The sequence below is a fragment of the Antechinus flavipes genome, chromosome 3 (assembly GCF_016432865.1).
Source record: "Antechinus flavipes isolate AdamAnt ecotype Samford, QLD, Australia chromosome 3, AdamAnt_v2, whole genome shotgun sequence".
Classification (NCBI taxonomy): domain Eukaryota; kingdom Metazoa; phylum Chordata; class Mammalia; order Dasyuromorphia; family Dasyuridae; genus Antechinus; species Antechinus flavipes.
The window spans coordinates 615,685,540-615,697,755 of NC_067400.1; the positions used below are offsets into that span (position 1 = coordinate 615,685,540).

A 12,216-nucleotide genomic window follows, 5' to 3' on the forward strand; every position below is an offset into this window, starting at 1 on the left:
CTTGTGCGGCATGAAAAATGTGGAAAGATGTCTAGAATTGCAAACGTTTAACTTACATTGAATTACTTGCTGTCTAGGTGGAGGTGGGGGGAGAAGGGAGGGAAAAATTTGGAACACGAGATTTTGCAAGGGGGAATGTTGAAAATTATCTTTTCATGCATGTTGAAAAATAAAATGCTATCATAAAAAAAATTAAGCTCTTAGCATGTGGCAGACAACATGGAGACTACAGATACAAGTAAAAAGACAGTCTTGCAATCAAAGAGTTTATGTTCTAAATGTGGGAGACAAACCAGAAAAGCCAGCTGGAAAGATGAGGGGCATCGTGGAGATACCAGATCCAGGTAAACAGGTGCTCAATTGTCTCTCCAGGGCAAAAAATGTACACTAGACACACCTTTAAGCTTAATCTGATTTATTAATTTTTTTTCTTAGGCTAGAAATCAATGGAACAATCAATCAATCAAGCCCAGAGTAAATTTAACAACTGGCTAAAAAAGCCTTAGGCTCAGGCCCTCCAGACACAAAGTATATGATTTTTCAGAAAGTGAAAACCTCCCAGGTACCTCTGCAAGTCTAGAAATAAATTCATAATTCAGGGCCAGAAAGATTTTAAGGAGCTAAGAGGTAGAAGAAATGGTAAATCATTGTAGTGTCTCTGCCAAAACAACTCCAAATGAGGTCAGAAAGGGTTGACATGACCGAAAAAAACTCAGCAAAAACAATGAGGCTGGAATACAAACCAACCAATGCCCACATTTATTAAGTGCCTACTTTTAAATTATTTTACTGAGTATTTTTATTAAATACCTACTTTTTATTAAGTACTTTTTATTAAATACTATATAAAGTACTTTTTATTAAGTGACTATTTTTTAATTAAGTACTTTTTTTTCTTTTACTATTAAGCGCCTACTCTATGGGTGGCACACATACACGGATACAAAAATATCCAAGCCCATTCTCCTCCTGGGGCTGAGGATTGTACCTAGTTTGTTCTGATGTGGTCTGGAGGGACTAATCGAAGTGAGGAAAGAATTGAGAGTGGGGATGAAGCCAGACACCTTCTGGGAGAGGGTGAGGGAGCCTTTAGCTGTGCTTTACAACAGAGACAAACTTGGGAGTATTTATGTCCTGCTCATCTGCAGATTCCCATCATTCCCGGGTCTGTGGGCCTCCTGCTCAGGTCCTTTCTGAGGTGGCTGTCGGGAGGCTCCCAGGCTTAGAAATTCACCTAGAATGCATACTCCTGGGAATTTGAGGATTGTAAACCCCTAGAAAGCATTGTCTGTATCTTGCTTTTTTTCTTTCTCCTAGGAGATACAAGAGTTTAAACCAACCAAAAAAAAAAAAAAAAAAAAAAGGCAAAGATCTCTCTTACCATTCTAATAAGATCTTCACCATGCCATCAGGTTAATGTGAGTCCTCAATTTAAATAAGTCATACCATTAAAAAAATGGAAGAGAAGCAACAATTACAGGCTGAAGTATTTTTTTTTTTTAAAGGCAATCAGGGTTAAGTGATTTGCTCAGGGTCACAAAGCCAGTAATTGTTAAATATCTGAACCTGGACTTGAACTCAGGTTCTCCTGATTCCAGGGCACCTGCTCTATCCACTGTGCCTACTAATAGTGAGAAATAAAAATATATCATATTTCTCAGATGATTCACTATCCTTTTTGAAGTAGCTTATTTTCAAAATACGTGCGAATAGTTTTCAACATTCACCCTTGCAAAACCTTGGGTTCTAAATTGTTCTCCCTTCCTTCCCTGCCCCCTTCCCTAGACAGCAAGCAGCTGAAGGTTAAACATGTCCAATTCTGCACAGAAAAACCATCCAATAGCCATTCTTCAATAAGTGGTGAAAAAACAAGGACAAATGGTTCTCACAAGAACTGTGAAATGTTTGCCACCCTGTAAAAGAATGCCCCAAATCACTAACAAGAGTGCAATGGTGAAGGTTGAAGACTATACATGTGTTTTGAAGAAAAAGACAAGCACACCGATGCATTGTTGGTGGAGCTGTGGTCGCTAGTGAGTCTTTTCAGCAGCGAGGTGATTCAGTCCAGTTCTGTTGGTCTTGTGATGGAAAGGGACATCTGCACCCAGAGAGACTGTGGGGACTGGGTGTGGATCAGAACATTTGCCTTTTCACTTCTGTTGTTTGCTTGCATTTTATTTTCTTTCTCATTTTCCTCCTTTTCACCTGATTTTTCTTGTGCGGCATGATAATTGTGGAAATATGTATAGAAGAATTACACATGTTTAACGTATATTGGATTGCTTGCCATCTAGGGGAGAGATAAGGGACAGAGAAAAAAAATGTTAACACAGGGTTTCACAAGGGTTAATGTTAGAGACTATCCATGTGTTTTGAAAATAAAAAACTTTATATATATATATATATACATACATATATATATATTTTTTAAAGGCACACTCATGCATTATTGGTGGAGCTGTGGTTACTAGTTTTGGAAAGCATTTTCGATTTAGGGAATTTCAAAGTCCAAACCCTTTGACTCAGATGTTCCACTATTATTAGGCATATATCCTAAAGGCAATTGATGACAAGAACGTCCCCACAATACACTAAAATATTTATAGCAGCACTTCTGGTGAGGGCAAAGAATTGGAAACAAAGTTAATCCCCATGGATTGGGGAATAGCTGAACAAATTGTGGTCCACTTTTATAATGGAGTCTTGGGAAACAACTAAAAAAAACACACTGGATATTATTTATTATGCAAAAACTTAAATAAGCAAGTGGAGGTGCCACAAAACAAGAACAAATCACAACCCAGCATGGCTTCAGACTGGAGATATAAAGAGACACCTCCCAGCGTTCCTTGGTGAAAGGGTGTGGGGGTGTGTCCACTGGTGAGCAATGACACGTTTTCATATTTACAAGTTTTCTGGTATTCCTTTGTTGGGGAGCTTTTTCCTCTCTTTTTTAAAAAAAAATTCCTTGTTATTTGGCTCTCTTGAAGAGGGGGAGGAGGAAATTAAAGTGATTTTGAAAGCAAAAATAAAAATCAAATTCATTTTAAAAAGAAAAAAGAATATGAGCTCTTTGAAGACAGGACCTGCTTTTACCTTTACTTCCATCTCCTGTTTGGACCAGAAACCCCGAGGGTCTCTTCCCCTCCCAGATCTTTTTTTTTTTTTTTTTAATTGGTGAAAGAAGCCATCTTCTGCCTCATTTCTTATCTCGTCTCAATCCCTGAATGGGCAGTGACTTTATTCAGAGTGAGACTTGTCAGAGTCCCGAGTTCTAAAAGACCCAGGTCTCCCAATGCATCGGCGGCCATCCCCAGGGGTCCAGATCCGTCTCTGGCCACTGGACCCAGATGGCCCTGGAGGGGAAAGCGAGGCAGGTGACTTTGCACCTCGCTTAAATCCAATTCACTTGCAGCTCCCGTATCACCTCCCGCTCTCAAGGTCGCCTTCTAGAAGGAAGGAAAAACAATCTCCACGACTCGACACGGAGTCTGACTCGCAGGACGTGCTTAATGAATGCTTGTGGGTTGACGGAGGTTCTGAAAGGTTCCGAAAAGTTAGCAGCTGCCTAAAGCCACAGGCGTTTGGAGACGGGAACTCCGACGTTCTACCTCCGAAGCCAGCCTTCTCCTTGCTCTGCAGGGGAAGGAACCACTCTCGTTTCACCCTAGAAACTTCAAGCGTCTCCCTCTCCCCAACTCTCTCGTAGGCCCCCGAGGTTTCTCCCCAGCATCCCTCACAGTTCTCCAATGTCCCTTTCCGCGGCTTTCCTCGTAGCTCCCCTAGGTCCCTCTCCCCAGCATCCCCTGAGGCTTCCTGATGCTCCCTCTCCCCAACATCTCTCATAGCTCCCCTAGGTCCCTCTCCCCAGCATCCCCTGAGGCTTCCTGATGCTCTCTCTCCCCCACATCTCTCATAGTTCCCTAAGATCCCTGTCCCCAGCATCCCCTGAGGCTTCCTGATTTTCCCCCTCCTCACCTCTCCTAGCTCCCCTAGGTCCCTCTCCCCAGCATCCCTGGTAGTTCCCTCTCCCCAACTCTCTCGTAGGCCCCCGAGGTCTCTCCCCAGCGTCTCTCCTAGCTGCCCAAGGTCCCTCAAACAGCCAAGGTCCCTCTCCCCAGCATCCCCCGAGGCATCCTAATGTTCCCTCTCCCCAACATCTCTTGTAGCTCCCCAAGGTCCTTCTTATCATCCTCCGAGGCTTCCTCTCAACCCGTAGCCCTCTAGCCCCTCCCCCAGGGTTGTTGGTTCCACGAGTGCAGTCCAGGAGGATCCTGGGGCTGGGAACGGTTGGGGGCCGTTGTGGACCAGTTGGTGCTTCTGGCGGGAAAGTGTCTTAGCTCTCGCCCTTCCACCTCCTCCGCCGAGCCCCCCACAAGTACCGCCCCGCGCATTGTTTTCCTCTCCCCCGCCCCCCAGCCCAGGAGCCGAGACTCGGCCCGGAAAAGGCGGGGGGGAGGGCGCGGAGCGCTCTACGGCCAATCAGCGCCCCGGGGCCCCGCCCCCGTGAGTAGGGGCGGGCCGGGCTGGGGGCGGTCTCGGAGCCGGGCTTAATCCCCGGGTTTCCGCCGTCCAGGCTCACAGGCTCTCCGAACGCCGGCTCTAGCGTCCTTCTGCCGGACGGGCGCCGCCTCCGCGCCGCAGCCGGCCAGCTGTGCGCTGCCGCTCACCCACGGGCCGGCAGGCCAGGAGCCGAGGCTCTCCCCGGGACCCCAGCGCCCGCTGACCGCAGGGCTCGGGAGCCCCCCGGCGCCGCTGACCGCAGGACTCGGGAGGCCCCCGGCTCTGGGCTAGCGGAGCGCGAGCGGTGCCCCGGGAGCCCGGGCTTTGGCCTCATTGCCCTCCCGGAGGCGGGAGGCACCGAGCCCGGGGAAGAAGCTCGCCTCCGAGGGGGTGGAGAACTGAGCCGGGCGGCCCCGCTGAGCTCCGAGGCGTCCGGAGAGCCCGAGGGAGCCGGCTCTTCGGACCTCGCGGAGTCTTCCCCGGCGCCCGGCCCCGAGAACCCTAGGGGGCAGAGATGGTGGCCGAGACGGCCCCTGGAAGCCCCAAGCCGGGCGCGGTCAACGGCGCGGGCCCTCCCAGCGCCCAGTCCTCCGGCTGCTGCGGGGGGCTGCGGCCGCCGCGGGTGCGCTCGTGCCTGCGCGCCAACCTGCTGGTGCTGCTGACCTTGGCCGGAGTGGCGGCCGGCGCGGCCGTGGGCTTGGCCGTGGCGCGCTGGGGGCCGCGCCTGGGCCCCGCGCAGCTGGTCGCCTTCTCGTTCCCGGGCGAGCTCCTGTTGCGCCTGCTGCGTCTCATCATCCTGCCGCTCGTGGTGTGCAGCCTGGTGGGCGGCGCCGCCAGCCTGGACCCGGCCTCGCTCGGCCGCATGGGCGGCTGGGCGCTGCTCTTCTTCCTGCTCACCACGCTGCTGGCCTCTGCCCTGGGCGTCGGACTGGCCTTCGCCCTGAGCCCCGGAGTGGGCACCCAGGCCGGGGGGAAGCAGGACGCGCAGCTGCCCCCCACCAAGGAGGTGCTCGACTCCTTCCTGGACCTCTTCAGGTACCCGCCCGCCGCCGGCTCCACGTGGTGCGGCTCACTGCCACGTAGGGCCCGGATGTGGGGTCCCCCCCCCATCTGTCCCCTGGGTGAGCCGGCCGCCGCCACCCCTTCCCCGCCCTCCAGTGGTCCACCGAGGGCAGCATCGCTCAGCCCCGGGAGTTTGGCTGAGGGGAAGCGAGCGCAAGTTAGTCCTTTCCTGGCCCCTGAAGCCCCCTCCCCGCTATTGGCGAGGGATGGACTGACCAGACTGACCAGACTGGGCTCGCCTAGGGCCATTCCTCCTCCTCTTTGCCGGCCCAAGCTGGGATGCGCTTTTTGTTTTGCTCCTCCCGGGGGGAGGGGGTGGATCGAGTCTTTTCCAATGCTTTTCCCTCCAACCCGCTTCCGTGGGGGTCAGCACACTTGACGGGCTCGGGAAACTGCCCGCCGGCCCCTCCCCCGTCTCCAGCTGAAAGGCAAGCCCATTCCTGTCTGAGGATTGGGACACTTGTGTCCAGATAAATTACCCCCTCCGCTCCCCTCCCCTCCCCCCGCCCCCAGGCCGATGATTCAGTATTTCTGTTTAGGGAAATGGAATGTTGGATTGGAAAGATCTGCTTTCTTGAGCCATTCACTTAAGCTCTCTGTGCCTCAGTTGTGAAGAACTCCAGAGGCGGGAGCCTCCGTCTGCCCTCCCATCCCTTCGGCTTCTTTGAGGGAAGCTGAGGCTGAGCCGGGCCCCCCAGGGCTAGCGGCTCGAGATCCCTGCCTGAGGGACTTGGAGGTCTCTGGGTAAAAGCAGATAATCTCAGGACGCACTTGGCAATCTGAGGGCTCAGACCCTTTCCTCCCTCTGCTCTAGAACCCGGGCGCTAGGGATGGACTTGGACTTCTGGGGCTCTGTTTACTCTGCCCAGTCGGCGTCAGAGGGATGGGCCGACTGAGCAGGCGGGACCTGAGATAACCCCGGGGACTGGGGACCGCCTGGAGTCTTCTGATAAAGAGGGGACTGAAGGGAGTTCAGGTAGCACTGCATCGGCCTCCAGGGCCAGGGGATCCCGGCCCCAACTTCACCCCCACGGGCCAGGGGCTACCCCTGCACTCCCCGTTCGCACTAAAGCTGACAGGATTACCCCCAGGCGCATAGACACTGGCTGGCGCAGCGCCTTTTCTCCCTGAGGGACTTAGAGTACTCCAGGCTTGCTCTCCCTCTCACACATTCAGCCTCGCTCGCACACTCACACATTCTCACACACACTTTTAATCTCTCACATTTTTTCTCTCTCCCTCTGTCACACACACACACACACACACTCCTTTTGCTTCTCAAACAGCAAACACAATATCGCAGCCATCCCAGGAACAAAACTCCCTGGGGTGATTAACACTTGCGGCCTCTGCAATGTCTGCCTGGGCAGCCATCTGTCAGGGGCAGGTGCTTGAGAGAGAAGGGGGACCTACAGGGTGAGAGGGTGCTCGGGTTCCCCTCCCCCGCCCCGGGTGTCTGGCCCAACCATCTGTCTCTGAGTGGGTCAGAGAGGGGGGTTCTTTTTCCCCTCCCCTCCGTAGCTGTCTCGAGTTACAGAAACAAGTCTGTACAAAAGGCATGTGTTTTGAGGGTGTTCATGTACACAAATGTATGGAGGTATCCTGTTCACACAGACGTATGTCTGCCGGAGGAAGGGAGTTTCTGACCCACGAAAAAGTCCCCAGGGTGTGGCCCCCGCCCGCAGCCCACGTGGGGTTCTTTGCGTTCTCTGTCAGGTTCCAGCTAATCAGAAGCTTGCAGGAGGGCTCTCCTCAGGATCCCCAAAGCCCAGTGGGGGAGGGAAGTAGTAGAGGGCACCAGGGAGCAGCAGGGGCTCTGGTTGGAAGTCCAGAGGGTTCTCCATCCAGAAGGCCTCCTGTTTTAGTCACCGTGATGTCAGCCTGGAACTGCCTTTTCCCCTTCTGTCACCGACCCCAAGTTTCTCACACTCAACACAGTCTCACCAGCTTCATGGGGTGGTGCTGCCAGCTGGCAGGGAGGGCATAGGGGAGGGGAATGCAGGGAAGCCTCCCCCAGCCTGCTCAGGAACACCTTCCCTCCCCTGAAACGGGCTGAAAGGGTTTTGGGGGAGAGAGCCTGGTGTCCCCGGCTCTCTCTCCTCTCCCCACATTACTCCCTTCTCCTGGGCCTGGCTCCAGCATGGGAATGGAGGGGGAGCTGCTTTTTGCTTTGCTGCCCCCCACACTGAAGATGCTCCTCATGGGCCTCCCTGGCCAGAGGGACTGCCTGTTCCTAGCCTTCCTCTCTGGCTCTTTCTTCTTCCAGTGGTGTGAAAGGATCAACAGTCCCCCCAGAATGGGATGGGGGCCAGGCCCTGCCCCACCCCACAGCTGGGTGACTGGGCAGAGACTTTGGGCTGAGAAGTTTTCCTTTTGCTTCCTCCAGTATTCAACCATGTCTTTTTTTATAGGAATATCTTTCCAGATAACCTTGTGTCGGCTGCCTTCCGCTCTGTAAGTCTTAAGGGTTGAGGGAATGGAGGGGAGGGGAGTGGGAGGGCAAAGAGTGGGCTCAGCAAATAATCTCCTTTTCTCCCCGATTCCTTTCACCCCAGTATTCCACTGAGTACGAGCTGAATAACTCCAACATGACCTTGATGAAGGTAATGGGGGGTGCTGGTATCTCCCCTCTCTTATTCTCTGTATCTACTTGTTTTTTCTCCTTCCTCTCCCTTCTCTTCTCTCCTTCTTTCCCTCTCCTTTTCCCCTTCCCCCCTCTCCTTTCTCCTATTTCGCTCTTTCCCCTCCCTTTTTTCTCCTCTTCCTCATTTCCTCCCTTTCCCTTCTTCCTCTCTCTCCTTCCTCTTTTCTTTCTCTTCTTCCCTTTTCCCCCTTCCTTTCATCCTTTTCTTCTTCCTCTCTTCCACCTCCCCTCTTTGTCACTTTTCTCTCCGTTTTCCTCCTTCCTTTCTCCCTTCTCTTTTTTCCCTTTCCCCCTTCATCCTCTTTTCTTTTCTTTTCTCTTCTCCTTTCCCCCTCTCCTTTCTCCTCTTTCTGGGACTTTTCTCTCCCTTTTTTCTCCTTCCCCCTCTCTCTCCCTTTTCTTTTCTCTTTCCCTTCCTCCCCCCTCTCCTTCCTTTCTCTCTCCCTGTCCTTTCCTTCCTCTTTTGTCTCTCCTTCCTCTTTTTTCTCCTTTCTCTTTTTTCCCTCCCTCTCCTTCATCCTCTTTTTTCCCTTCCTCCTTTCCTTCCCTCTCCCCCTCTCCTTTCTCCTCTTTCTGGGACTTTTCTCTCCCTTTTTTCTCCTTCCCCCTCTCTCTCCCTTTTCTTTTCTCTTTCCCTTCCTCCCCCCTCTCCTTCCTTTCTCTCTCCCTGTCCTTTCCTTCCTCTTTTGTCTCTCCTTCCTCTTTTTTCTCCTTTCTCTTTTTTCCTTCCCTCTCCTTCATCCTCTTTTTTCCCTTCCTCCTTTTCTTCCCTCTCCCCCTCTCCTTTCTCTTTGTCACTTTTTTCTTCCCCTTTCTCTCTTTCCTCTTTACCTCCTTCCCCCTCTCTTTCTCTCTTCTTTTCTTTTGTACTTTCTTTCTCCCTTCTCTCCTTCCATTTTCTCTGCCTCCATCCCCTCCTTCTTCTTCCCCCTCCCCCCTCTGTCCTTCCCTTCTTCCCTCTTTCCCTCTCTTTTCTTCCCCCCTCCCCCACTCCCATCAGTTGACTTTCCAGTTCTTTTCACTTTCTTCTCGTTCAGTCGGTCTTGGACTGGGCTTCCCAGTGACTGTAAGGAAAGCAGAGCAAGGCAAGCGGGAAGAGGGTCTTTTGGAAGGGAGTTGATGGAAAAGAAGCGTGCCATTCCTTGTCAGGTTGGGAAAGGCCCAGCGGTAGTGGGGGGCCAAGGCCCCTTCCGGTCCACGTGGGCAGGCCCTTGCGCCTTCTCTTTCTGTCCTCCTCGGACCCAAGCTCGTGCCTGGCTCCGACTGAGGATGGGCCTTTCCAGCCGCCGGCCCTCTCTGCAGCCTGGAGGAGGCTCCGCTTTCGCCACGGGGCCTTTCTGGGCTCGGCCCGGGACGGGGGACACGGAGGCGTTTGGGGGCGCACGAGTCTAGCCCAAGCCCTGGCTGTTTTGTGGACTCGCGGCCGTCGGCCCAGTTGCTGTTCCTTCTGCTGAAGCGGCCACAGTTTCCCCCGTGCTTGGAAACGCGGCTCGCGCCCTCCCCCACGGAGTCACCTCGGGGCGCACTCGCCCTGTGGTCGGTTGAATTTGGTACTTCCCGGGTCTGCCCCTGAACGTCCCTCGTCTGTAAGATAGGAACGAGAGGGCCCACCCGGGGTGGAGGCAGCGAGATGCTGGCCGTGACCGCGCGCTCCCACAAGCCCGGGCCCTCCTGGCCGCCGCGCGCCGCGCACTAAAGCTGCAAACGGGCCTTTGCTTGGCCTCCATTTTTCCCGCCCTAGGTCCCGGTTGGCCGGGAGGTGGAAGGGATGAACATTCTGGGGCTGGTGGTGTTCGCCATGGTGCTCGGGGTCGCCCTCCGGAAGATGGGCGCAGAAGGGGAGCTGCTCATCCGCTTCTTCAACTCCTTCAACGAGGCCACGATGATCATGGTGTCCTGGATCATGTGGTAGGCGCGGGGAGCGGGGTGCCCGAATCACGTGGCATGGTGTGGGGGCGGGGCCTCTCGGATCACGTGGCAGGGTGGGGGCGGGGCCTCCTGAAGGCCGGGGGCCCTTGCTGGGGGGGGGGGGGGGCGGAGAGAGGCCGAGGAGTGGGCCCTCTCGGAGAAGGGGCTGCTTCATCCCTCCCCACAGGTACGCCCCCGTGGGCATCATGTTCCTGATTGCGGGCAAGATCGTGGAGATGGAGGACGTGGGCCAGCTCTTTGCCAACCTGGGCAAGTACGTGTGCTGCTGCATCCTGGGGCACATCATCCACGGGCTGGTGGTGCTGCCCCTCATCTACTTCGTCATCACGCGCAAGAACCCTTACCGCTTCCTGTGGGGCATCGTGCCGGCCCTGGCCACCGCCTTCGGGACCTCCTCCAGGTACAGGAAGCGGCGCCCTTTTCCTGTTCCCCCCGGGCTGCCCAGGTGCTCTGGAACCACCTCCCTCCAACCCCGAACCTTCCGCCCGAAGGGCCGCATCTCTCCAGGCCTTGGTCAGCTGCTGGGGAAAGGCGAAGAGGCCGGACTCGGCCCCGCCTCCCAGCGCGTCCTCTGGACTGGGGGTGGGGCGGCGGGCGGGCTGGGCCGGAGCAGAACCGGGCTGGGCCGGACCGCCGGGACCCACTCCGGTCCCCTTGTTGTCTCCAGCTCGGCCACGCTCCCGCTGATGATGGAGTGTGTAGAGGAGAGAAACGGGGTCTCCAAACACATCAGCCGGTTCATCCTGCCCATCGGGGCCACGGTCAACATGGACGGCGCCGCCCTCTTCCAGTGTGTGGCCGCCGTCTTTATTGCCCAGATGAACAATGTGCCCCTCAAGTTCATCCAAGTCCTCACCATCCTGTGAGCGGGGAGATGGGGGGCTGAGAGGAGGGGGGTGGGGGGCAGGGACCTGGCCACGACTAGGGCTGACCCCGAACTCCTTCCCTGGGGCAGCATCACAGCCACGGCCTCGAGCGTGGGGGCGGCTGGCATCCCGGCAGGGGGCGTGCTGACCCTGGCTATCATCCTGGAGGCCATCAGTCTGCCCACCAAAGACATCTCCTTCATCCTGGCGGTGGATTGGCTGGTGTGAGTATGCGGGCTCCTCCTCCCAACCCCACCCTCCCCCACTCCCGAGGCCACGGGCAGTCGGCCTCCTGCGGGCGCTCACGCCGCCGCCTCTCCCTCTGGCCCACAGGGACCGCTTCTGCACCATCATCAACGTGGAAGGGGACGCCTTTGGGGCGGGCCTGCTGCAGTGCTACGCAGACCGCGACGGGGCGGGGCTGGGGCCCGAGCCGGCCGAGGTCAAAGAGGCCGTCACCGTGGTGGCCCTGTCCCCTGAGGCCGACCCCCTCATTCTCAGGAAAGTCCAGCTTGGCGGCCCCGCGGGGGACGCCGGCGCCTGTGAGAAGGAGTCGGTCATGTAGGGCTGCGGCGGCAGCTCCCCAGGGGGCTCTCGGACGCTTCAGAGACCATCCTTTTGGAAGGCCTCCCTCCCCTGCTCCGGGCCGGCCCTCCCTTTGTGGCTGCTGCTCTCGCGCCTATCTTCTGGGCGTGGGGACTGGCCCTCTGGGGCCCAACCGCCTGGGTCCTGGAGGTAATTCCAGGTCCAGAGAGACGCCTGGACTGAGCACGAGCACCTCTGGCGGCCTGTTAGCTGCCTGGGGACCAGAGACGGGCAGCTTGGCTCCCCTTGCTGACCAAAGTTTGGCGTCTTCTCCCACCTACCTCTGCCCCCGACGTAGGCCGAGGCGCCCCGCGCCGTTCTGGCCCAGGCCACCTGAGTGACAGCGCCATCTGGTGGGGGGGGGAGCAGACTGGCCCCGGCCTCCTCCCTGGCGTTTGGCCCAGCCCGGGGCCTGGTCGCATGGGGAGGGGTGTGGTCCGAGGCAATAAATGTGTGTCTAACCATGCCCTGACTCCTGTGCTATCTGGGGGACCTGTCGGGACGAGCCCACTGGGCCGGGGGAGCTGAAGACCAAGGACTGCGGGCGCAGGCTGAGCCCCTGCCCTCAAGTCCCCAGGGTCCCTCTTTTTCCCTGTGGCCCCCCCTCCAGGAGTCCCAGGAGTTGGG

The 12,216-nt window shown here is 56.0% G+C and overlaps 1 protein-coding gene and 1 long non-coding RNA gene across 3 annotated transcripts; one reads left to right on the top strand and one right to left on the bottom strand.

Moving 5' to 3' along the window:
- Positions 1 to 398: 398 nt before the first annotated feature.
- On the bottom strand, positions 399 to 5,248 carry LOC127556269 (uncharacterized). The gene is made up of 2 exons (XR_007952388.1): positions 5,167 to 5,248; positions 399 to 3,636 (listed from the first exon to the last, which is right to left on the bottom strand). It is a non-coding gene; the product is annotated as an uncharacterized LOC127556269 (long non-coding RNA).
- SLC1A5 (solute carrier family 1 member 5) lies at positions 4,014 to 12,055 on the top strand. 2 transcript variants are annotated; one of them, XM_051989312.1, is made up of 8 exons: positions 4,573 to 5,538; positions 7,977 to 8,019; positions 8,121 to 8,168; positions 9,951 to 10,117; positions 10,305 to 10,538; positions 10,806 to 11,000; positions 11,094 to 11,228; positions 11,338 to 12,055. In XM_051989312.1, the coding sequence occupies exons 1-8, from the start codon at positions 5,018 to 5,020 to the stop codon at positions 11,567 to 11,569; spliced, it is 1,575 nt and encodes a 524-aa protein (XP_051845272.1). In that variant the 5' UTR covers positions 4,573 to 5,017; the 3' UTR covers positions 11,570 to 12,055. The 2 variants fall into 2 exon arrangements, with proteins under 2 accessions (XP_051845271.1, XP_051845272.1); XM_051989311.1 differs by lacking the exons at positions 9,951 to 10,117; positions 10,305 to 10,538; positions 10,806 to 11,000; positions 11,094 to 11,228; positions 11,338 to 12,055 and having other exon boundaries at positions 4,014 to 5,538; positions 8,121 to 9,944.
- Positions 12,056 to 12,216: the final 161 nt, after the last annotated feature.

Excerpts from the sequence above, each read along its gene's own strand:
- SLC1A5 (XM_051989311.1), top strand. The coding sequence starts at position 5,018 with ATGGTGGCCGAGACGGCCCCTGGAAGCCCCAAGCCGGGCGCGGTCAAC. Across the intron at positions 5,539-7,976 it reads TCCTTCCTGGACCTCTTCAG|GAATATCTTTCCAGATAACC; the intron begins GTACCCGCCCGC and ends CTTTTTTTATAG. Across the intron at positions 8,020-8,120 it reads TGTCGGCTGCCTTCCGCTCT|TATTCCACTGAGTACGAGCT; the intron begins GTAAGTCTTAAG and ends CTTTCACCCCAG.